This window comes from Microcaecilia unicolor, chromosome 3 (assembly GCF_901765095.1).
Source record: "Microcaecilia unicolor chromosome 3, aMicUni1.1, whole genome shotgun sequence".
Classification (NCBI taxonomy): domain Eukaryota; kingdom Metazoa; phylum Chordata; class Amphibia; order Gymnophiona; family Siphonopidae; genus Microcaecilia; species Microcaecilia unicolor.
The window spans coordinates 115,931,275-115,955,826 of NC_044033.1; the positions used below are offsets into that span (position 1 = coordinate 115,931,275).

At 42.0% G+C, this 24,552-nt stretch overlaps 1 protein-coding gene across 3 annotated transcripts in view; it reads left to right on the forward strand.

Moving 5' to 3' along the window:
• PLCB1 (phospholipase C beta 1) overlaps window positions 1-24,552 on the forward strand; it is a 1,287,346-nt gene that overhangs the window by 13,862 nt on the left and 1,248,932 nt on the right. For all 3 annotated transcript variants that reach the window (XR_003941444.1, XM_030196316.1, XM_030196317.1), the window contains exon 2: window positions 5,471-5,548. Coding sequence is in view for 2 of the 3 variants with exons in the window: in XM_030196316.1 (XP_030052176.1) it covers window positions 5,471-5,548 (78 nt within the window). In the remaining variant the exon portion in view is untranslated. The remainder of the gene's footprint in view (window positions 1-5,470; window positions 5,549-24,552) is intronic.

Here is a 24,552-nt window from a genome sequence, read left to right on the forward strand (position 1 = left end):
TATTAGCACCAGTATGAATAAACAGAAACAGATAATGGTCAGTAGGCCTGGTGAATCTCAGGAATCTCTATAATGTCTCAGGTTTTAGCACCTGTTAGACTTCCATGGGTATCATGTGTGGTCATGCCTCTGTACTCCTCAAAATGAAGTCACCAATCACACTTACCCTTCACTTCCTAGACACAATGCATACCAGTCCTGTAGTTTTGGGGGTTTCAAGTTCCTCTTCCTCCTGAGATATTTTCTCCTTTTCGCTTCCAGAGTTGCATGCTAGTTGTTCAACTCACATGAGGTGGAGTCAGGGTGTAGATCTACTGAGTTTGGTGATCTGTGTCAAACCATCATCATGCACTCTGGCTCTGTTTTCCTCTGTGCTGGAATTTTCCATCTTAGACATCTCAAGAAGCATTTCATTAATATAGTCCTCATTGTCACAGATAGTTCTCAGCCTCACCACCTTCTCTTTCGGTTCCTCTATCTGTTTTCTGAAGGAGTCAACCATCAGGCATCTTTTACACTGAATTAGGGTATCTGTCTGGACAGAGGCAGATGAAGTAACAATGGTGATAGGTTTAGCAATATTTTACAGTCATCTGCTGTTAAGATGTTGAAAAAAAAAGATTTTTCTCTTTTCATCTGCTGTCCTGCATATAAAAATCATCAAGGATATGTTTATGTGAAATCTAACACCTCCACACTCTAATTCCCTGTGTATGGTCCTGTGAGCGCAATAACATGTGAGCAAGCAGTGGAGGAGTTTGTTATCCTTTCAGACTATAAAATGTGTTTGTTTATCTGTGAGGTGTGCAATCTAGTGTGGTTCCCTACGTAGAAATAGCCCTACACTTCCAAGATCAAGCACATCCTGACATTTACTTAAGTATTCTGTTTCACAAATAATTAAAATTGATCAAAATTACTTCCTTATTTTAGTTTTTCAACACATGCCAAGCAATGCTGTCTAATCCAACCACCTAATTGATTATTCAGTCTATAAGGTAAGACTGAAAGGTGTGAGGGGGTGGTAGGGACCTAAGATCTTAGAAGTGCTGTGACATCAAATGGTATTATGAACTTCATCTTTTAAATTTCTGTTATTAAAGCTGGACAAAAACATTTAAAAAGCTTCTTTCCAACTAAGATTCCCTTCTATAAAGTAAGTGACAAAAATAACCCAACAAAATGACCAGTCATTTACCTGAAACCTTTTTCAAACATATGAGGCAAAGCTCTCGATTCAAAAGCAAGAAAAATACTTCACCTCCCATTGAGCCCCTCCAAGTGTATCTTAACATGTTTATCTAATGTCCTGCCTCTCAAATCAGGTTCTTGGGCTTCAGCACAAACTGAAAAGTGCGAGAACTGCCTGTCATTTGCTTTGCCACTTTTATAGGCCTATTTGAAAATTGTATTTTCATCATACAAGACCATCTTTGTTTAGAGTAGGTGTTCTCAACCCTGTCCTCTGGAAAACAACTAGCCAGTCGGGTTTTCAGGAGATCCACAATCAGGGCCGGCCCAACCTGATAAGTGGGGTAAGCACCGCAGGGGGGGGGGGGGGGGGCGCCTGCCTTCAAGGGCGCCGCATCATGCAATTTTCCTGGCCGGAACCGGAAGCCTGAAGCTCCCAGCCAGGAGTCAGCCTGCTGCCCAACCTCTTCTCCCATCTCCCTCAACAGAGTCTGCCTGCTCCTCGCCTTCCTGCATGCCACCCAGAATTTAAAAGTCATCTTACTGGGGTCCCGGCGGAAGCAGTGAAAGGTGAGCAGGTTCGGCGAGTCGGTGCTTCAGCGGGCTGCCTTCCCTTCTCTTCGCTCTCAGCTCTGCCTCTGGTCCTGCCCTCATTTCTTGTTTCCGCAAGGGCGGGACCAGAGGCAGAGCTGAGAGCAAAGAGAAGGGAAGGCAGCCTGCTGAAGCACCGACTCGCCGAGCCTGCTCACCTTTCACTGCTGCTGCCGGGACCCCAGTAAGATGACTTTTAAATTCTGGGTGGCATGCAGGAAGGTGAGGGGCAGGCGAAGCACTGTTGTAGGAGTGGGAGTGAGAGTAGAGGTCGGGCTGGAACTCGAGTCAGAGGGAGGGCGGGCCACCGGGCCTGGAACTCGGAGGGAGTGAGGGGGGTCTGGAACGGAGGAGGGTGGGAGGGAGGGAGAGGGAGGGAGGGAGGAGGCCTGGAACTCAGAGGAGAGGGAGGGGGGCCTAGAACTCGGAGGAGAGGGACCTGGAACTCAGAGGAGAGGGAGGGGGCCTGGAACTCAGAGGAGAGGGAGAGGGGAGAGGGAAGGGGGAGAGGGGGAATGCACCACCTGTAAAAAAAAAAAAAAATCAGCACCCCCAATCATTTTGAAAAGTCGGCTCCTATGCCCTCGGGCACGCGGCGTCGCATAGTCTGTGATGGTCGGTGCAGTGTGAGGGCTCCGCTTCGCTTTGGCATTGGCGGCCCGCATGTACAGACTGCAGAGTCAGTGTACCTCCCTCCTCCTGCCCAGCTGTTTGACGGCGCTCGGACTCGGAGGAGCCGGGGGGGGGGGGGGGGTGCCAACTGATAGTCTGCAGGGGGGCACTAGAGATCCTAGTTCCAGCCCTGTCCACAATCAATATGCATGAGACAGATTTGCATACAATGGAGGTACTGCATGCAAATTTATCTCATGCATATTGATTGTGGACCTCCTGAACACCTGACTGGCTGAGTGTGTCGTAAGAGAATCCCTGGTTACTTCAGTGCAGTATTTCTCAACTAGTATACCATGACATGCTGGTGTGCCAAGGTGCATTTGTTACTGTGCATTTGAAATTCCATCCTCTGGACAAGTGAGTTTGGAAGAACAAAGTGAATCGATTTTCATGGTAGCAGCTCCTAAGATGTGGAATTCTCTTCCGCAATATTTGCAGCAGACTGAAGCCATACTTGCCTTTAGGAAGCAGCTAAAAGCCTTTCTTTTTCAAAAGGCTTTTGATTAATTTATATGTTTTTCTTCAGCATGTAATTTTTATTATTTAAGAGTATTGTGTTTTGTCTATTAATTTTATTGTGAATGTTAAGTTGTAAGCTCAAATTGTAGATGAAATGGGGTATAGATTTTTTTTAATAAATAAGTTTGATTCATTAGTGTGCCTTAAAACATCCAGTGTATGCTAATGTGTTAACCTATGATTGAGAGCCCTTTTTACCAAGCTGTGGCAAAAGGGGGTCTTCACTGGCATTGGCGCATGTTTTACACACACGCCGAGGTCCCCTTTTACCACAGCTGGGAAAAGGGAAGTCTTGCTTTCCTACAGGAAATGGCTGGGTGGCAAGTAAAGCACTTGCTTGGTCATTTCAAGCCCAAAAGAGAGATACCGAATAGGAGGGGAGAGATTAGCAAGCTCGACTCAGGAGAGAGACCTTGGGGTGTTGGTGTCTGAGGATCTAAAGCTGAAGAAACAATGTGACAAGGCAACGGCTGTGGCTAGAAGGATTCTGGGCTGCATAGAGAGGGGTATAATCAGCAGAAGAAAGGAGGTGTTGATGCCCCTCTACAAGTCGTTGGTGAGGCCCCACTTGGAGTATTGTGTTCAGTTTTGGAGGCCGTATCTGGCTAAAGATGTAAAAAGACTGGAAGCGGTGTAAAGAAAAACTACGAAAATGGTATGGGATTTGCGTTGCAAACTATACGAAGTGAGGCTTGCAGACCTGAACATGTATACCTGGGAGGAAAGGAGAAACAGGGGTGACATGATACAGACGTTCAAATATTTGAAAGGTATTAATCCGCATACGAACCTTTTCCAGAGACGGGATGGTGGTAGAACGTGAGGTCATGAATTGAGGTTGCAGGGGGGCAGACTCAGGAGTAAGGTCAGGAAGTATTTTTTCACGGAGAGGTTGGTGGATACGTGGAATGCCCTCCCGCGGGAGGTGGTGGAGATGAAAACGGTAATGGAATTCAAACATGCATGGGATAAACACAAAGCAATCCTGTTTAGAAGGAATGGATCTATGGAATCTTAGTGGACATTGGGTGGCGACACTAGTATTTGGAGAATAAAACCGATGCAGGGCGGACTTCTACGGTCTGTGCAGGGACAAATCAAACTCGATTATACATATAAAGTATTACATACCATGTAAAATGAGTTTATCTTGTTGGGCAGACTGGATGGACTGTTCAGGTCTTTATCTGCCGTCATTTACTATGTTACTATGTTTTTAAACCCAGATATGCTAACTGCTGTTACTACATCTGGTTAGCGTATCTGGGTTTAGAAAAGGTTTGGACAAGTTCCTGGAGGAAAAATCTATACTGTGCTACTGATTAAGTTCTAGAACTATAAAAATCTGAAAAATTACTGTTAGCACAGGAAATGGTGTGTGCTGGGGGTGGGATCTACTGCCAGGCTCCGGTGGTAGTTCTGGATTGGTGCACAGCAAGCCCTTTGCCATGTACCAACCCTTTAGAAAAAAGGGCCCCATAGTGCATTGACTATTCATACCACTGGATGTGCCACTTTGCCCTGCTCTTGATGCCTTCGGCTGTTCTTACAACTCTTTTGGTACTGCTTTTCCCTCTCACAGGGGGTCTTTTACAAAGATGTGCTAGTGTTTTTAGTGCGTGCTAATGCCTTGTGGCATTGATGCTCTTGTTGCCTCTCCCCTGGTGCCTTGGGCTATTCATATCACTGATGCTGTTTTGCCCCCTTTTCAGTGCCTTGAGGTCTTTGTGAATCTGTCAGGTCTGCTTTGTTTCCTTCACTGTGCCTGGAGTGTTGATTTTTTTTTTAATGCCGCTTTGTCTTGCTTTCAGCACCTTGAGGTCTTCCTGCAACTAATGGTGCCATGGAATAATCTTGTCAATGTTTGGCCACTTTGCCTCTCTTGCTGTGCTGTGAGGTGCTGTTGCCTTTACTGCCTGCAAGATTCATGAAAGTTGGATGGAAAACCTCAATGTTAGAATCAAAAAATAGAAAGAATTGCTTCCTTCACTGAGGATAATAGAAATAACCTGGAGAAGGAAATGTTTACCATGACCTATCTATTTAAGAAGTATGTTTTAGATACATTTTAATTGATATATTGTTTTGAGTTTCCTAGGGATGACTTAGAGTTTATTATGTAATCTGTAGTGAAATGGATAGGTAATTGCAGAATATAACTATTTAAGGGCCCTATTTACTAAGCCACGTTATAGGTACATTAGCATTTTTAACGTGCATTAACTACGTACACGCATTAGCCGTGTTTGCGCCTACAATATCCCTATAGGTGCCTACACAGCACACACGTTAATTGTAGGCGCGTTACAAACACTAACACGCCTTAGTAAACAGGGCCCTTAATGTAAGAAAAAGGGGTAAAGAAATCATGAAATAAATCCACATTTTCCCCATGTTTATATCTATAAATGAAATGGGGCTATCTTATATGGTGTGTGAGTGTGATATTAATGTTGAGTTTTTTTGTTTTTACTTTAATTTTTTTTTTTTATAGGATTCCACTGCTGTATCCCCCATTTTTCTCAGAATGGATCCACAGGGATTTTTCTTGTACTGGACAGATCAAAATAAGGTAAGAAAAGAAATACTTTTGCTACCTTTGAAGGAAGTTGTTATATCTCTTTTGTTTGTTGTTTTGGCTAAGGCAAGCTGAACACATGAATTGTTTGGAGTCTGTGATGTGATATTTAATATGACACTTTGACAGTCACGAAGGCCTCTATTGTGCAAAATTCAAAACATGCAGTGGAGTCTGTGTTTTTTTTCCCCCTAACTCGAAAAGCTAACGCCATAAATTGTTCGTTCACTACACAACATCTGGCAACTTTCCATTGCATTTTATAATCCAAAGAATATTGTTTTCTTATACTTAACAGCCATATATCCTTGGAGACTGTCACTGTACCGTTACTGATTGAGAACTTCAAGATATGATCAGATGTTCAGATTTTCTACTATGCAGAATTTAGGAATTATAAACTTTACTCAATGTCACGGTCAACTACAGCAATCTGCATAAAACTATGCAAGGTGGCATTAACAAAGCAAGGGAAGACTGCACTCTGAATCAAATATAGATTGTTTATATCAGTTAGTAAGTATACATTTTGCTGTTTGAAAGGAACGGATAAGGAGCTCCATATTTTTCAAAATCTAGTGCAGAGGTGGACAACTTCGGTCCTCAAGGGCCACAACCCAGTTGGGGTTTCAGGATTTCCCTAGCGAACATGCACGAGTTGTATTTGCATGCGCTGTCTCCATTATATCTAGATAGATCTCATGCATATTCAGTGGGGGAATCCAGAAAACCCTGGTCTAATGAGTCACACTCAGGTGAAGTGTGAGGAATGTAGGCACATGGGAGCTGATCGCTCTCATCTGCAGTGTTAAAGTCTGCTAGGTTTGGCAGGAGGACTGTGAGCACACCTCGCTTCTTAGCATTCACGTGAAATGCATTATTGTATTATATTTTCAGTATTTTAGCAACAAAATGCTCTTCTTAATCTTTTCTCAAACCTTCCTGCCTGAATCTGTGCAGTGGATGTGTTTTCTGCAGAATTTTCTTTTTGCTTTTCCTTAGACCAAAAAAAAAAAAAGCTTGGCTACAAAATATACTTTCCTCATCCACAATCCTTTTAGGGGCCCTTTTACAAAGCTGCGATATCCACTAACGCGTACTTACTGCAGCAAAAAAATGGCTTACCATGGGACACACTGAGGCATCCTACAGTAATTTTGGGAAGTGTGCTCGCTACCTCCCCCCCACGCTGGGGATGGAGAGTGGGCTTGTTCTGCACTAATCAGTTACCACAACATTGATGCACGCTAACAGATTAGCGTGTGTTTAACGCGTGAGCCCTTACTGCCTGTATAATGGGTGGCAGTAGGGGCTCATGCGCTGATGGCAAAATTAGTGTGTGATTTGTTTTTAGTTGTTGTAGGAGGAAAAGCCTCAAACAAATGTTGGGGAACTCCTTTGTCAATACTTCAATCGACTTTAGGGAGGCCCACATATTCATCACCGGCAGAAAAACCTCCTCCTGTCTTTATTATTCTTGAATCTTCATATAAACTATTGACAGTTGCTCTTGAACCAAATATGAAAAGAAACTTATCTTTCCAGCTGACCTGTCTGTCGATCAATCTAACCACGGCCCTGGCCCTAACCAGGTTCTAACCAGGCCCGTGGTTAGATTGATCGAGAGACTGGTCAGCTGGAAAGATAAGTTTCTTTTCATATTTTGGTTCAAGAGCAACTGTCAATAGTTTATATGAACATTCAAGAATAATAAAGACAGGAGGAGGTTTTTCTGCCGGTGATGAGTGTGTGGGCCTCCCTAAAGTCGATTGAAGTATTGACAAAGGAGTTCCCCAACATTTGTTTGAGTCTTTTCCTCCTACAACAACTAAAAATACATTGACATCTGTAGATATCTTTTGTATGATTAGTTTATAAACAGAGTGATATTCTACAAACTCCGGTGTGTGTGATTTAAAATTAGTGTGTGGCCATTAATAAAGAAAATTGAAAAATCGGCCAATTTACCCCAGTGGTACAACTGGCCTTAGTGCATGGGAACTTTAAGGCCACATTTTACCACTGTTTGTTAAAAGAGACCCTTAGAGACCAAGGGGGACCCTTTTATTAAAATGTATTAGGCAATTACCGCCGGATTCTATATATTGTGCCAAGCGCTCCGCACCGAAATCCAAGCATATTCTATAACAACATGCCTAACTTAATTGGCTTAACAAGTCAATCAGCATTTTTAAAAGCACTTAATAAGCAATAGTGAGCACAAGTTGGCAATCATTAGAATTTATGCGCATAACCCGCTGAGAGTATTCTGTAATGCACAGCGCCTAAATTCGAATGCATGGAGCCAGAAAGGGGCATGGTTACGGGTGGGAAAATGGGTGTTCCAAAATTTACGTGCACTGTTATAGAATATGCCACCGAAATTTACGCACCTGGATTTACGCTGCATTTCCCGTGATGTAAATGGATGCACTTAGTTCTATGCGCTGGGATATCAACTGAGTATATTCTATATACTGCGCCTAAATCTAGGTGCTGCTTATAGAATACGCTTAGAAAACAATAGTAGACTAGTGAAACTGTCATGTACAACTGTCATGTATCAGGGAAAAGTCTCATACTGTCACAGGGACATAATGTTTCATGTAATCTACACCCGCTGTGTGGGTGAAGCCCTTTTAGTCACTATTCTAATCATTGACAAAACCCCCTCCTTCCAAATTTATTACTCCTTGGTGCATAAATCCTCAAGTATACCAGTGTCTATTTCTTTTAATCAATTTTTTTCAATTTTTATACTTAAATCACACTGTAAATGACAGGCAGAAAGCGGTCACTTATCTTTGAGATCTGTCAACTCGCTAGACCCCAACAGGTTCCTGCTTCGCTGATGCTTTGTCAAGGGATCTAATTGGTTTCAGACCTGCTGGGAAAAAACCCGTCTGCTGACATGTCGGTTGTACCGATAAATTAAACTATACCTTTCTTGGCAGTTCCTTATATCTTATTGACCCTTTCACGATTTGTGCCACCCCTAAGAGCAATGGTGGCGGCATCTTATACCGGCTTATGTACCAGAAGTTGCTGAAGTGTGCTACGGGAACTGACGATGCATGGGCGGCAAACACTAACTGCCTCACATGTAGCATTCCCAATGTAAATGTATATTGAGTCCCCTGGGTTCTAAGGCATCCAGGCAGTAGGTCAAAAATGCTTCTCGCTGCAATAATCTTTTATTTATATCTCCGCTGCGGCGTGTTGGAATAATGTGCTCAATTGCTGTACATGTCAAATCGTTCGCTGCATGTGCAAATTGTATACAATGTTGCACTAAAGAGTCTCCGATGCATCTTGTAGAGATCCGAGAATGGTGCTCCATCATTCTTGCATGTAACGATCTTTCCAGCAGGTCTGCAACCACTTAGATCCCTTGACAAAGCATCAGCAAAACAGGAACCTGTCGGGGTCCAGCGATAAGTGAATGCTTCCTGCCTGTCATTTACAGTGTGATTTAAGTATAAAAATTGAAAAAACTGATAAAAAAATAGACACTGATATACTTGAGGATTTATGCACCAAGGAGTAATAAATTTGGAAGGAGGGGGTTTTGTCAATGATTAGAAAGTCATTAAAAGGGTTTCACCCACACAGTGGGTGTAGATTGTCCCTGTGACAGTATGAGACTTTCCCCGATACCTTCAGTTGTACATGACAGTTTCACTAGTCTACTATTATTTTCTAAAGTTAATTACTTATTTTGAGTAGACCAGAGTCGTATTTAGATTGGGGTTATAGAATATGCTTAGGCAGAAAGTTATTCCATGCAGATTTTTCAGGCGTCATGCATAGAATCTAGTCCCTACCTGCTACTGTACAAGTGTGGTAACAGGTTTAGCATGATGTTGTTATTGCATGCCAAACCAGCCATAAAGGGCATTTGACGATAGGAGGTGATAACTAGGGGAGGCATAGGCAGAGAATAGACGTGGAATGCATTTTGCAGGTAGCATGTAGCTGTTCCTCTGAGCCTTTTCATACTGTTATTGATTAAGGAGCCCTTTTACTAAGCTGCGTTAGGGCTAATGCACCTAATGCATCATGAAATGGTGTACCGCGCTATGCGCGCATACATCCTGTGGTATATGCCAAATAAGCACACGCTAATCTGGATACTAAAAAAATGTTTGAAATTTGTTGGAGTGGGCATGTCTGGGGGATGAAGAGTGGGTTCCTGCGCTAATCAGCGCAGCTACATTACAACATGCCAACTGAGTAGTGCTGGATTACCACGCGAGTCCTTACCGCCTACAAAATGTGTTGGCAAGCACTCACACGGTAATGTTTTTTAATGGCCGTGTGATAGAATTTGCTTTTGCACAATACAAGGCTAACTACAGGAGTTTCTACCTATATTGTGGCTGTCATTTCTGAGAGACACGCTCGGCTTTAAGATTTTTTCTGTCCAAATTCGGTTGGTATTGGATACATATACATTTTACTCTATTTACATTCAAACCCTGACCCCTGAGGCAGGCGTTGCTTAACGCCAAAACACGGCCCGTGTCGGGTCCTTTATTAATAAAATACTCCTGTTGTCTCAGTCTTGAAGTCCCAGTGTTGCTTTTTTTGTCTGTGTAATTTCTATGTATGCTGGTTACTCTCTCTGTTTGGCGTGTGATAATGGCAACATTAGTGCATGCCCATTAACATAAAACATGGAAAATTGGCCATTTTATTGCTGCAATTAAAAATGGCCTTAGTGTGCACGAAAAGCCTGCACAAGGGTGCACTTTGGCCGTTTTTTGCTGCAGCTTAATAAAAGAGCCCCTAAGCTCAAGTTGCTCCGAAGAGTAATCTATCTTTTTATAGACTAAGGTCTGTTTATTCAGCCGTTCATTGTCTTTTGGAAATTTGTTCCCCATATTGCATGTAAACTGCATACCCCTGATGCAGCTGCTCCCTGAAACATGGCCACGTCGAGTCTATACAATAAACTTCCTTGTGTGTGCCATACTGGTGTTTTGTAGTTTTCTGGTATCCTTCTTCTGCTCCTGGTTCCTTACGTTGGGTCATGCTGCCGATCATCATGTAATTGATCTGTATTTTGTACATGGGTATAACTGTAATTTAGAAGTAGAAATGGACTTTCTGTACACAAGGAGTGGGCTAGTATATAATCTTCAGCACATACTACCTGTACATGTACAGACTACCTGCATTTTCAAGAGGTGTTTCTGTGGCCAAATTTAGGGAAGATTTTGCATTTGTATACACACTTTTGAATTATCAAAAGTGTGCGTGTCTTTTAACTTGGAAAAAAATCTGCACATGCTAGTAGATGGGAATATATATTAGTATTTTTCTGCATACTTTTGAATTTATAGAGTGACAAGTACACATATATTTTTCAACCTATTCAGGCAATTACAGAATGACCCCTTTACAGTTTTGAAAGCAAATATTGTATATACTTCCTTATTCAGATGCTGTCATCTGTAGCTCATTGTGCACCGAGCTGAAGAAAAAAGTATAAAACTCAAAAGCTGCATAAAATATATATTAAGTTAGGGCCCAAATATATTAAGGCATTTCCTTATTCTTTGTCTAGCCATGGATAAAAATCTTATGGTGCCTTGGTCAATTTATATATTTTTTACAGTATACCCCATATCCCCATGTTATTATTATTATTATTTATTGCATTTGTACCCCACATTATCCCACCTTTTTGCAGGCTCAATGTGGCTTACAGAGTGTTGTTATGATGCAGTCATTACATTATCTTAAATACATTCAATAATCGGTTGGAGGTATATGGTTTAGATGTAGGTGCTAGGTGAGGTATTGTGAAAGGTGTTTTGATGCACCTGAGTAGTTTAAGGAATGGTTTATTAGGATGTATTTAGAAGGCTTTGTTGAAGAGATGTGTCTTCAAAGATTTGCGAAAGCTGGTTAGATTTTCCATAGTTTTCAGGGCCATGAGTAGTGCGTTCCAGATCTGTGTGCTTTTATACGCAAAAGTAGTAGTGTATGGCTGTTTGTATTTAATTCCTTTGCAGCTGGGGAAGTTCAGATTGAGGAATTTGCGGGCCGATTTTTTGGCGTTTCTAGGCAGTAGGTCCACTAGGTTTAACATATAGAGTTGGGCATCTGCATGGATGATTTTGTGGACGGTTGTGCAGATCTTGAACTCAATTCGTTCCTTGAGTGGTAGCCAATGTAGTTTCTCTCTTAGAGGTTTCACCCTTTCGTATTTAGTTTTTCCAAAGATGAGTCTGGCTGCGGTGTTCTGGGCTGTTTGGAGTTTTTTAATGGTCTGTTCTTTACAGCCTGCGTATAGAGTGTTACAGTAGTCCAGGTGACTTATCACTAATGACTGTACTAGGGTGCGGAAGATGTTTCTTGGGAAAAAAGGTTTTATTCTCTTAAGTTTCCACATCGAGTGGAACATTTTTTTCGTTATATTCTTCACGTGGATATCGAGTGTGAGGTTTCGGTAAATAGTGACTCCAAGAATTTTCAGATTTTCTGAGATAGGAAGTGTGTCGTATGGTGTGGTCATGGTAGTGTAGTTGTTTGTGTTGTATTCTGTAGTGAGAACTAGACATTGAGTTTTTTTCTGGGTTCAGTTTTTAACTGGAATGAATCCGCCCAAGAATGCATGATTTGGAGGTTCTGGTTGATCTCGTTGGTTATTTCGTTTAGGTTACTTTTGAACGGGATGTATATCGTGACATCATCCGCATATATGTAGGGGTTGAGGTTGTGATTGTCTAGAAGTTTGGCTAGTGGTATCATCATAAGGTTGAAGATAGTTGGCGAAAGGGGGGATCCCTGGGGAATTCCACATTCCGGTGTCCAAGGTGGTGATCTGTCATTGTTACTTGGTAGGATCTGGTGGTGAGGAATCCTTTGAACCATTTGAGAACTGGGCCTCCGATTCCGAAGTATTCTAACAGGTGTAGTAATATTCCATGATCTATCATGTCGAAAGCACTAGACATATTGAATTGTACAACGAGTATGTTCTTGCCGGTTGCAATAGTTTTTTTGAATGAATTCATTTTTTTTTGTTACATTTGTACCCTGTGCTTTCCCACTCATGGCAGGCTCAATGCGGCTTACATGGGGCAATGGAGGGTTAAGTGACTTGCCCAGAGTCACAAGGAGCTGCCTGTGCCTGAAGTGGGAATCAAACTCAGTTTCTCAGTTCCCCAGGACCAAAGTCCACCACCCTAACCACTAGGTCACTCCTCCAGACACTAGTACAGTTTCAGTACTATGATTTGAGCAAAATCCTGATTGAGACTCATGTAGAATTGAGTGTTTGGTTAGGTATTCCGTGAGTTGTTTCGTCACTATGCCTTCCATCAATTTTGTTATGAGCGGGATACTGTTATGGTCAGTAGTTGGTTAGGTCCATTGTGCTTTTTTTAGCATCTTTTGGCAGTGGAGTGCGAAGGATATTTCCTTTGTCCGTGGGGAAGAGACCATTTAGGAGTCTGTAATTTACTTGGTTCGTGAGGTCTTTTTTGAATTGTTTGGGGGCGGCTTTTACTAGGCTAGTAGGGCAGGTGTCAAGTTTGCAATGAGATTTGGCATATTTTCTGAGCCAGTGTGTGAATTTGTCTACTGAAATCAGATCAAAGTTGGTCAATGATCGATCGGCTGGCTATTCCCCAGGTTTTGGGTCTAAGCATTCAAGGATGCTTGTGTACTCAGTGGTATTGCTTGGTATCATGCGTCGGAGCTTTATGATTTTTTCCTTGAAATAGTTCGCTAGGTTGGTTGCCGATGGGGTTTCTATGCTATTCGAAGTGACCTGTGTAGTGTCTAGGAGATTGTTTACAAGTGAAATGAGTTTATGCGTATCCTTGTCATTTGGTCCTATTATAGTTCTGTAGTACGTTCTTTTGGTTTGTCTGATTTTGTATTTGTATTTTCTTTGTAACTGTTTCCACTCTTTGAGTGTGTGTTCGTCTTTTTTTTTGTTCCAAGCTCTTTCTAGTCTTCTAACCTGTGTTTTTAGTTCTTTCAATTCTTTGTTGAACCAAGGGATTGAGTTTTTCCTGTGTGAAGTTCTAGTTTGGAGTGGTGCTATCTTGTCTAGAACTGTTTTGCATCTATTGTCCCATTCTTGTAGAAATTGGGGTGAGTCTGTAGTTGTTGTCCATTCGTCGGTGTATGTTTGTTGCCTCTTGTAGTGTATGTTCTTTTTTCTTGTTTTTGTTGTGTCTCTTTTGTTTTCCAGAGGAGGAAGGTGTTTGCCTTGTAGTGGTCTGACCATGGTGTGGCTGTCCATTTTGTGTCATTGATTGTGAAGTTCGCTTCTGATGAAAATTTGTGGGTTATGATGTCTAATGTGTGTCCTTTCTTGTGGGTGGGTTGCATGTTAGGCCAGTGGATCTCCCAGAGTTGAAGGAATTCCTTGCATTCGTGTACATTGTTTGTGTTAGTATCTTCAAGATGAAGGTTGATGTCTCCTGATATAAGAATATTTTGGGAGGACATACAGGTATTTGAAATGAAGTCCATGACGTGTAACTGGGCATCTTGCCATTTAGCCAGGGGTCTGTAAAATAGGATTATATTTAGTTGATCATGCAGGTTAGGGTGGTTGTTCACATATATACACTGACACACACATACACATGAGAGGGTCGAAGCAGTAGGGTAGATAGGTTCTTCCAGAAAACCAAGGGAGACGTCAGCTTAACAACGTGATCTTTATTGAAACAAAATGAAAGACTCGACACAGCAGCTGTGTTTCGGTGTCAAAACGCCTGCGTCAGGAGTCTCGTGTTGTTTGTTGTACACAGGTAGCCAATGTGTCCAAAATAACACGCAACTTTAAATCAGCAAGTTTGATTCAAAGTCTGTGAATGCGTAATAGTGCTGTGTCGAGTCTTTCGTTTTTTTTCAATAAAGATCACTTAGTTAAGCTGATGTCTCCTTTGGTTTGTGGAAGAGCCTATCTACCATACTCCTTGGACTCTCTCTTGCTGCTGTATGTAGAGACTGTGTGTTCCTCCACTTTGTGTGGTTTACACATACACGTCACCCTTTCACTTCCTCTTACAGGCATGTACACCACATACCACACACACACACACATACATCCCTCCCCATCATGCTTACACCCTTTCCTCAGATACACAACCCACAAACTGCCCCACACAAGCGCAGAGAGACACACACATGCACACACACGTATATATACACACCCTTCCCAAATACACAAACATACACGCCCTTTCACACATTTACACCTCACCACCCACTAAACACATACCTATACATTTCCACACATTCCTACACTTTGTCCTTGGACACAGACATTTACACTCACATGCAGCACTATACAGACACCCCACCCCCCCTAAATGTACCCTATCCACATACATCAACGTTCAACACACACACAAACACACACATACAGCCTGCCATGCTACTGAGACACACTTTACTACGTCTTTTCCCTGCCAACTCCCCTACGTAGATGGTCTTGAGTCTGCCAGTGAAGGGAGGGGGAATATTGTGTCAGTAGTTAAGTGTGCACTGTCAGCATGCTGAAAATCTCTTAACATGCTTGGAAATAAAGGTTAAACAACCAGAAAATATATATTACAAGGTGATGCCTTTTTATTGGACTTGAGACATTTCTTGACTGTGTTATGTTAGTCCAATGAAAAGGTATCACCTTAGAATTTTTTATATTGGTTGATTAACCTTTATTTCTGTCATTTAGTTAGACTGTCATGGCAACCATGCTGTGTGCATAAAGTTTGCAAATTAAAGTGGTAGGATGCATTACATGATGTAAAATGTATCTAACTGTGAATATTATTATAATCTATATAAATATAAGAACTTTGAAGGCTAAACATCTGGATTGTTTGTCATTGTGAAGTCTAGTCAATCTCAAAAACATACCGCTTGCCTCCTGTGATATTGTTTGCCCACCGTCTTCCCTCCCCAAGATCAGCCCACTATGAAACCACTAGATCTTCTGCTTCTTTCTTCCTTGCTCCTAAATTGTAGAATGATCTTGCCCCCTCTCTTAGATCAGAACTCTCCCTTTCCAGACTCAAATTCTGCTTGAAAAGTCATTTTTTCAATCTGACTTTTAACGTACCCATAGATAGCTCCCATTGAATGGTGGACTGTGGAGCGACCTTGAGTTGATTTGATCCTGGACTGCCCTACTAATGCTTAAGCTTGGGTGACTGGGCTCTCGTATGTTTGCACTCTATTCTATCCAAGCCTGGAGTCCCCTTTCTGCTTCCTTTTTAAAAATTTGTTAAATTTTTTTAAAAAATTTAAATTGGTCTTGTGAACCGCTTTGACCTATTTAATGTAAAGACGATATATGAAATAATAAATAAACACTGAATGAAAACGTTTGAGATATTCAACAATGATACCATTCTATGTTTTAAGAAGGGAAAAAGGCCTCACAGAGCTCTTAGATTATATTAATCTATCGGAGCTTAAATGGACCTGTTATGGGTCCTCTGTTCATCATTGGCCAAAAACCTTCTGGGTTGTGCAGTATTATGATGTCCTTCACCCATTAATACATTAATAAATTTCATTGGTGATGTTGCATGGTAGCACAACTCTTCTATGTAATAACCCGGTAATATGTTGAATGTAAAGATTTTGAAAGAACACTTATCTTTCAAACTGCCGGCACTAGGGATTTCCTCGATCCTTTGCTCCCTCACCCCAAGCCAACGGAGGCCAGCATTTCGTCTAGCTGCTTCAGGGCTTTGGCGGCTGGGCAATTTTGAAATCGGTCATGTGTTCTGACATAGAACGGTATCATTCTCAAACATTTTCATTCAGTGGAAATTTTTTCAGAACTGATAGTATCTAATGATTATATATTTCCATACCCTAAAACAACTTTTATGCATTTAGTGGATAATAAATAAACATAAACATATTATAGGCTTAAGTACACTTTCAGTATACTGAATCCCATTTGCTTATTTATGTTTTTAATAGTGTATTCATAGCCTACTTTCCAAAATAAAAAAGAAGCTTATGGGATTACCATGTTCATGTGTCCTCCTCTAATAATGTTTGTGTTTAGTGTCCTAGCCACAAGGGCTTTTACAAGATCCTGACTGCCCATCACACCACGCCCAGATCTCCTTATATACACAGAATCTCAAAAAGCAGGCACAATGGGAATTCTTGAAATTAAAATAGAGAAATAAAATACAAGAATTTAGAAATGGAGGAAGAATGTGAATATTTTAAAAGATGCTTAATTGTGAGAAAGTGAGAATAAAGGCAGGATTAGAGCAAGGTTAAAGGAAAAAAAAAACGAATCAAGGAAATAAATAATGTCTAAGAAACAGAGACCAAAATGCCCTTATTGCAATGACTAGAGAGACAGAACGGCTGCAGCTGTCCAAACCAGCTTTATTCCTGCTTGGGAGGAATAAATCTGTTGAGCTCAGAGTACTCATCGACTGGCATCAAAGGGGTCAATGTTCTCAGTTCCAACCAGGAAGCAGATTCCTGGTTGGTACTGAGAACATTAATGGAGCATTTCAGGTGTCCTCTTTTCCATCTCAGGATTTTTTTTTTAAGATGCTTGTCAAAAATATATGTTTGACATTTGGCAGACTTTGACGGGGGAATTCTGTAACTAGGCATTAAGTTAATATTCAGCTTGCAGCAGTCGGTGGGTTTTCAGCTGCTTATAGCCACAGACTGAACTGAGCCTGGATTTTCAATGCTGGGCCATGTCCGGGCACCAATATCTGGGTTCCTCAGAAGTTAACCACAGTAGAAGCCCTATCATTAGGCCACCTGAAGTGGGAGCCTCAGGCAGCACTCTTTTGGAGTGACATCTACCCCCACACCCACCTCGCTCTTGCATCGCCCCTGCCCTTCCTCCTCCGAATTTACCTTCTTTTCTTGCTTTCCAAAAGTAATGGCAGCAGCAGTTCCCATACACCGCCCTGCCACCGACCGCTTCTCTCTTACAGCCTGCCTCTGATTTACTTCCTGTTTCCTTGGAGGTGAGGTTGGCCGCAGTAGAGAGAAGGGGCCAGGGCCAGGGCCAGCGGCAGGGCAGTGTATGGGACCCGCTACTGCCCCAACTTTTGGAAAGCCAGAAAAGAAGATAAATTCGGGAAAGTAAGGAGAAGATGTCAGACTGCAGGGGGAGGGGTGTAGCGGAGCTGGGGGGAGCAGAGCGGAGCCGGAGGTCCATCCTCTATCCTCAGGCGGCGGACTGTCCCTGCTGTCATTCTCCTCTCGTCTCTTCTATACATAAATTCTGAGCAATCTGTAATTATTTGGACACAAATTCTTTTCAATCTTTGTTATGCTTACATCAACTCATAGTATGATTATTGTAAAACACTGCAGCCAGGATTTTATGCTGGGCAAAGCAATGTGACCATGTCACACCCTTTCTCAGTCCTAAGAAACAAGATGGCAAGCGATCCGCAAAATCCAACGTGGAGACAAACAAAGCAGATCAATCAGTGATATGGTTCAAAACTTTATTTTCAGAGATTCGCCTGACACAGACTGTGTTTCGCCCACAAGGGCTGCGTCAGGGGCTAATAGACCAAGCAGGACATGAGATTGAAACGTAAAAAAACAGCAGGGTGCTTTCCTCAATCAAGGTGAGGACATCAGCTCAATACACAGGGTAAGTCTGGTCACATCTCTCAGCAGCTGATGTCCTCACCTTGATTGAGGAAAGCACCCTGCTGGTTTTTTACGTTTCAATCTCATGTCCTGCTGGGACTATTAGCCCCTGACGCAGCCCTTGTGGGCGAAACACAGTCTGTGTCGGGCGAATCTCTGAAAATAAAGTTTTGAACCATATCACTGATTGATCTGCTTTGTTTGTCTACACCCTTTCTTAGTTACATTGGCTTCCAATAGATTTCAGGATTAACTTAAGTATTAAATCTTGCACATAAACCTCGGGGTTCTATATAACGCGACTTAAGTTGTGTGCGCAAATCCAGTCATATTCTGGATTTGTGCATGCAACTTGTTAACAGGCCAGTCAGCGCCAATTATTGCCACTTAACAAGCAATTATTGACACTAATTGGAATTAATTAGAATTCATACGCAGAACTGTTTAAACGTATTCTATAATGTATTGTAGGTAAATTCTAAGTCGCATGGTTGAAAAGTGGGCATGGCCATGGGAGTGGAATGGGCGGGTCATGGGCATTTCTAAAATCTATGTACGTGGTTATAGAATACACTCAAGTCTGCGCCTAATTTTGGTGTCAGCATTTACACTACTACTACTACTTAACACTTCTATAGCGCTACAAGGCATATGCAGCGCAGTACACCAAGGTTTACTTTGCGTAACTACCCACAGCTAAATTTAGTTGCATGGACAGGTACTCGCCATATTCTGTAAACCGCATGGAAATTTAGGCTTATTAAAAAAAAAAATCTGCCTAAATTTAGGCGTGCTTTATAGAATATGCCTAGGCATATTTTGTTTCAGTTTCGATTTTTTTTTAGGCGTCATATATAGAATCTATTCCAAAATGCGTTATAGTAACAAACCCAATTATTTACCATCATTGATTATTCCTTACACCTGTCACGTTCTCACATCTGGAAACTAGGTTGTGAGCCCTTGGACCACTGCCGAGGAGCGGCAGTGGCAGGCAAAACCACCACACGCTAGAAACAGGGCAAATCTCAGGCAAGCAGTTAGGCTTCACCTGCACTTGGCCACTTTTCACCAAGAGTTGAGCTCTGGGCTTCAGGTGGCCGGCAGGACTTGCTGGACAGGGCAGGACTGGATAACAGCAAGGCAGCACAGGGACTGAGGGTCAGAGGGGAAAGGGAGGAACATGGGCAGCAAGGCAGGAGACTGAGCAAGGAAGGGAAAGTTAAAGGGCAGAACAGAAAGCTGCAGAACAGCCACTAAACAGGGAACAAACACTGACTAACAAGACACAGAACTAAGAGCTACAAGCAGCCCCAAAGCCAGAACACAGACAAACAGAAACTAAACACAGAATTACAAACAAGAAACCAGGCAAGGAAAGCAAGTAAAACCTAAACTAAACTAAACACAGACTAACTAGAAACAGGCAAGAATCTCAGGCAAACAACTGGACTAGCAGAAGTGCGACAAGCACCAACATACCAGGTCCTTAGACACAATGCAAAGGCAAAGCAGCAAGGTTTCAGAATGGCTAATAAGCCCAGCAGCACCTGGAGCTCAGCTGCAACCATCACCAGGAAACTACGGGTGCTGTGTAGGTTCAATCCAAGCAAGCAAGTCTGGCAGCCCAGAAGATCCAGACCGGACTGGGCTGAAATCTGGAACGGGTGACGGTCCACAGCAGCCACCAGTTCTGGCCACCAGAGGGCGAGGTGAGCACAGATGTGACAACACCCTACTTTGTACCCTTTGTTCTCTCACAGATAAGATTTTTACTGTCCCATCCATCCATCTACTAGATCAAGCTCTTTACATTTTTTAGCCCCTGCATTGTGGAATTTCTATCCAGAGCATCTTAGACTAGACAAATTTTATGCCTCTTTTCAGGCTGCGCTGAAAACCTATTTTTTTTCAAATGGTATTTGATGATTAGTAACACAATTGGGTTCTGCAGTCGGGATTCATTGGTTTGGGGAGCAGTGGATGACAATTAAATGTGAATGGTTTTTGCTATTACTTGCTGAATATTTGTTCTGTCCTATCAAATTTATGGTGTTCCTTTTCTAGTATTTTATCCAAGTATATTATTTGGTAAACCACTCTGACCCACGTACAAAAAAGGTGGTATATCAAGCCAATAAATGATAAACTTAGCCTCTACATTTTCAGTATCGGGCCTGTCTCTAGGTTAACTTGTGCCCCCAGAAGTTCAAGAGGGCCTTCTTTCCAGGTAATGGCCAGCAGTGGGTAGAGGCTACCTCTGACACATTCAGGTACGATTCCTTTAGTTGATATAAACACATCGGAGATTATAGCAAGTACTACTGTTTTGGTGGCCACAGCAGAATGGTGAGTTGGCATTAGAGGTTTGCACGGGTACATAATCTGGTCCCCATCCTCATTTGTCCCCAGTCAGTTCTATTCTGTTCGCACCCTATCCTCATCATATTGTTACCGTCCTCTCACCATCCTCAGGCAATTCTTTTCCTTCCCCTTATCAACCCCACAGTTTTCTTTACCATCCCTGTACCCAATCCTCTTTTAAAAAGTGTTGTAAATTCAAGCAAAACATAACATGCATCCTATAACTTGTTGAAATTTAACACAAAGCAAAAGGCATAACTTTGTTAAATATGCAAAGAAAAAAAACACATTTATCAACACGGACTGCAAGAAAACAATCATTTTAAACTATGTAAAAATAATAAACCACCTACTGAGCCAGAGTTCAGTTCCATTTTATGTTCCTCGATTGTTCGTCCTGAAACTGAAAAGAACGTTCTGATGTGTGCTGGTGACAGGAGTTCCAAGCAGGGATCAGGGAACATATGTCAGTTTTGGCCACATATTGGAATTCTGTTGCCAGACAGTAGGTAGCAAGAGATGAGCAGAATTCCTTGTCTGAGCTTGATATATATATGTAACCACTTCTATGACAGAACCCATTTCTGGATCTTGAATAAGTCTAAAAAATAATTTCTGCCTTATAATTTTCTCATTTTGAATGTTTTATTAGTGGTTCGGCAATTGGTTTCACCTCAACTACAGCTTGACCTTGTCATTGTTCGCAGTCTGTTTATGGCACTGCTCCACCCTTCTTTTTAACAATTTTATAAGTGATATTTTTGAGGATCAACTTCAGTTTTTGATGTCTGGAGTCTATGAGAGAGTATGAGATTCAAATTATGATCTGCGCAACCTATCCTGACCTCATCTTGAAATGCTACTTTCATATTAGCTGCATTATCAGTCACATAGATGAGACTAGCTCAGTGGAGATTATAGAGTGCCTAAATGCTTGAAACAAATCAACAAATATTCTCACCGGTTTATCAGTGGTCTCCCTCTTTGCCAAAATTATTGAACATATACATCAATTTTCATCAATGTGAGCTCCTGTTTCAAATTTTTTTTAAAGATTAAGGGCCCTGTTTACATTTTTAATGCGCATTAACTGTGTACATGCATAGACGGTCGGTAGCCCAACTGTTTGGGGAGGCTAAAGGGGGCGGAGCTTACCTCCATACGCTCCGTGGCAGCGACGTCAATGAAGAAAAAGACTACAGGCTCGCCGCCAGCTTCTCCCTTCTCTCTGCACACAGTGTCCCGTGATGCATTTCCTGTTTCCGCGAGAGCAGAGAGAAGGGAGAAGCTGGCGGCGAGCCTGTAGTCTTTTTCTTCATTGACGTCGCTGCCACGGAAATAAAAGATAAAAATGCGCGGGGCGGGAGGGTGGGCTGCACCACAAGCAGAAGTCGACGATTGGGCTGGGGAGGCTTAGCCTCCCCAAGCCTCTTATACGGGGCGCCTATGTGTACATGCCTGCAATATCCCTATAGCGCTTACACGGTTAGCGCATTCGCTAATTGTAGGCACATTAAAAACGCTAATGTGCCTTTGTAAACGGCCCTAAGTGTTGGTATCAAGTTTCCGAGTCAAGGTATTCACAGTGACATAATCTATCCCCATCCCCTCCTCTTCCCATTTGTTTCCAATCCAACCCCTCCCATTCACTTTTGGTCTGTCCCGTCCCGTCCCTGTGATAGTAATGATTTTTTTGTCCCCATCCCTGAGAACTTCTGCAGGTTTCCCATTGTCCCTGTCCCTGCACCCATTTCTACTTGTCATCCATTTCCTACAAAGGCATCAGGTGGTCTCCCATCTTGCCCTCTCCTTGCATTATTCCTGTTCAGTATACCAAAATGAAAGCATTCATTTTAGAGGCTGATCTCATTTCACTTCTTAGCACTTTTGTCATAATAAAACAGTCTTAGTGTCCTACCATCATGCTGACTGTCTCATCTCACTACAGTTTCTTATAAAGATAATTATTTATACATTGAACTTTGCCATATTTATGTACAAAATATATTTATAAAGACAAGAGCATTTCATAATGGTTTGGTTTTCCTACAAGAGACTACTAAAGCCTCAGTAAAGGGCAAGACAAGGATTTTGGTTAATAATTCATGACAGCTAAGCAATGCCTGTTTCCAAGATTTATCCTTAAGGTGTATTTGTTTAAAGAAACTTAAAGGTTTATTTCTTTCTGTTCTCACGTGTCCAATGTACATATAACACATGCTAGTGTATTGTTAGGATGCAACATTTATAACCCTCAAGCCTCCTAAGGCTATCTTCATTTAAATATTGTTTCTGCTTGAAAGAGGTGAGACAAACACAAAGCAAAACAGAATGGTGAGAAAAAAAAGCACAGTGCTAGAATAAGGACAGAATAGGGGGTTCGAATGCTCCCTACCTGCCACCATGATCTGTGTTTTCTATAGGTTTCTTCATTTGATCTCACTTCATTGTTATTTTAACAGCTGTATTTCCTTCAGGAAATCACACTTCTTAATTGGTTTTATTTTATTCTATGGAGGTCATTTTTCAAACTGTCAGTACCAGGTCATAGACGACGTACTCTCTAGCTGCGGGCTTTGCAAGTGTACTTTTATTTGAAACTTGCCATGGGGTATTAAGTATGCACCTGACTTTCTGTGGGTTGGGTGTTGCTGGAAAATTCTGCACACAGATTCTGAGATGCACTCTTGGCTTGATGCTCAGAAGCAAACATGGACGCTAGAGGCCAATAGAGCAGAACTTGCGCCCACATTAGTTAGCGCAGAATGCTTGAATGCGCTAGCTTGGGAAACAGTGAGTATGCCAAAAATTAGCACAAATTGCATGCTAATATAGTCAAACGCAAATTAATGAGCTCATCCTTTTCCCTCTCCATGCTTGGAGAACAGCGCACAAAACAAAGCCGCCTTACTGCTTTAAAATAAATTATGCTAGCTCGGAGCAGACATTAGGGGGTTCAAAGAGAGGATTTCTCATGATTCTTTCTCTAAAATCTGCCAGCTTTTATACAGTTTGGATACCGAAGGAACTCCATGCAAGCCCCTAAGCGCCAGTAGTGAGAAACAAATGTGCGTGAGTCCGAGCAAACCCGAAAGTGTAACTACACATTAGCACCTATTTCCTGTGTTTAAATGTAAGCCTTCCAAGTTTAAAAAAATTTGAAAAGTTTATATTTAAAGGTGCAGAAAACAGACACCAATCTGTGCTTCATGTGCAGGTTTGCCTGGCACATGCGCATGGAGCTGCGTTTACCGCACTAGCTCTTCTGCATGTGTGCCAAACATGTTCCCCTCCTTGCTTTTGCCTTAACAATGCACACGTAATTTGCATACCATTTCCTTTGAGCACCGATGAGCTAATTTTCTACGCTATTCTGGCAGTATTTTTTCAGTTCTGTTAGCTTACTGTGGGCTTCAGGGCATCTGTGTTGGTACTTTTACTCCTCGGCCTTAAGATGATCCTGAGGACGCCTCCTCCCAGAGGGACTAAAAGGCCACATGTTCTGGAGCAATGCATGAACTTACAGCCACCTTAACGAGGGCAGCTTTCAGAAAAATAATTAACATAGGTAAAATGTTTTTTTTTGTGTGTCTGTGAATTGCTTTGAAAAGTACCCTATCTGGGGGTAATTTGATAAACACTTTTTTCACACGTATATCCTATTGTACACATGTAAAAGTTCTCTTACACAGTCATCCTAGGCATAAATATACATGCACCAAAAAGGTGTATATTTATGCAGACGGAGTAGCATAAGCGTGTTCAGGGGCTTAGTTTGGGTGGAACACCAGTACAGTTCCAATGTAGTTGACTGACTGGCCACATTTATATTTACCCTCTGACCTGTATTCTGTGCCATAGATATAGCAGTGTTATCGATCAACCTAAGGACTTGTCCCCTCTTGCCCATTTTGAATACTTCCCTTCCCCCCCCCCCTCTCCCCTTCCCTTCCTCTCATCTAATCAGTCTCTGTTTCCTAGTTTGCAGGGGCGGT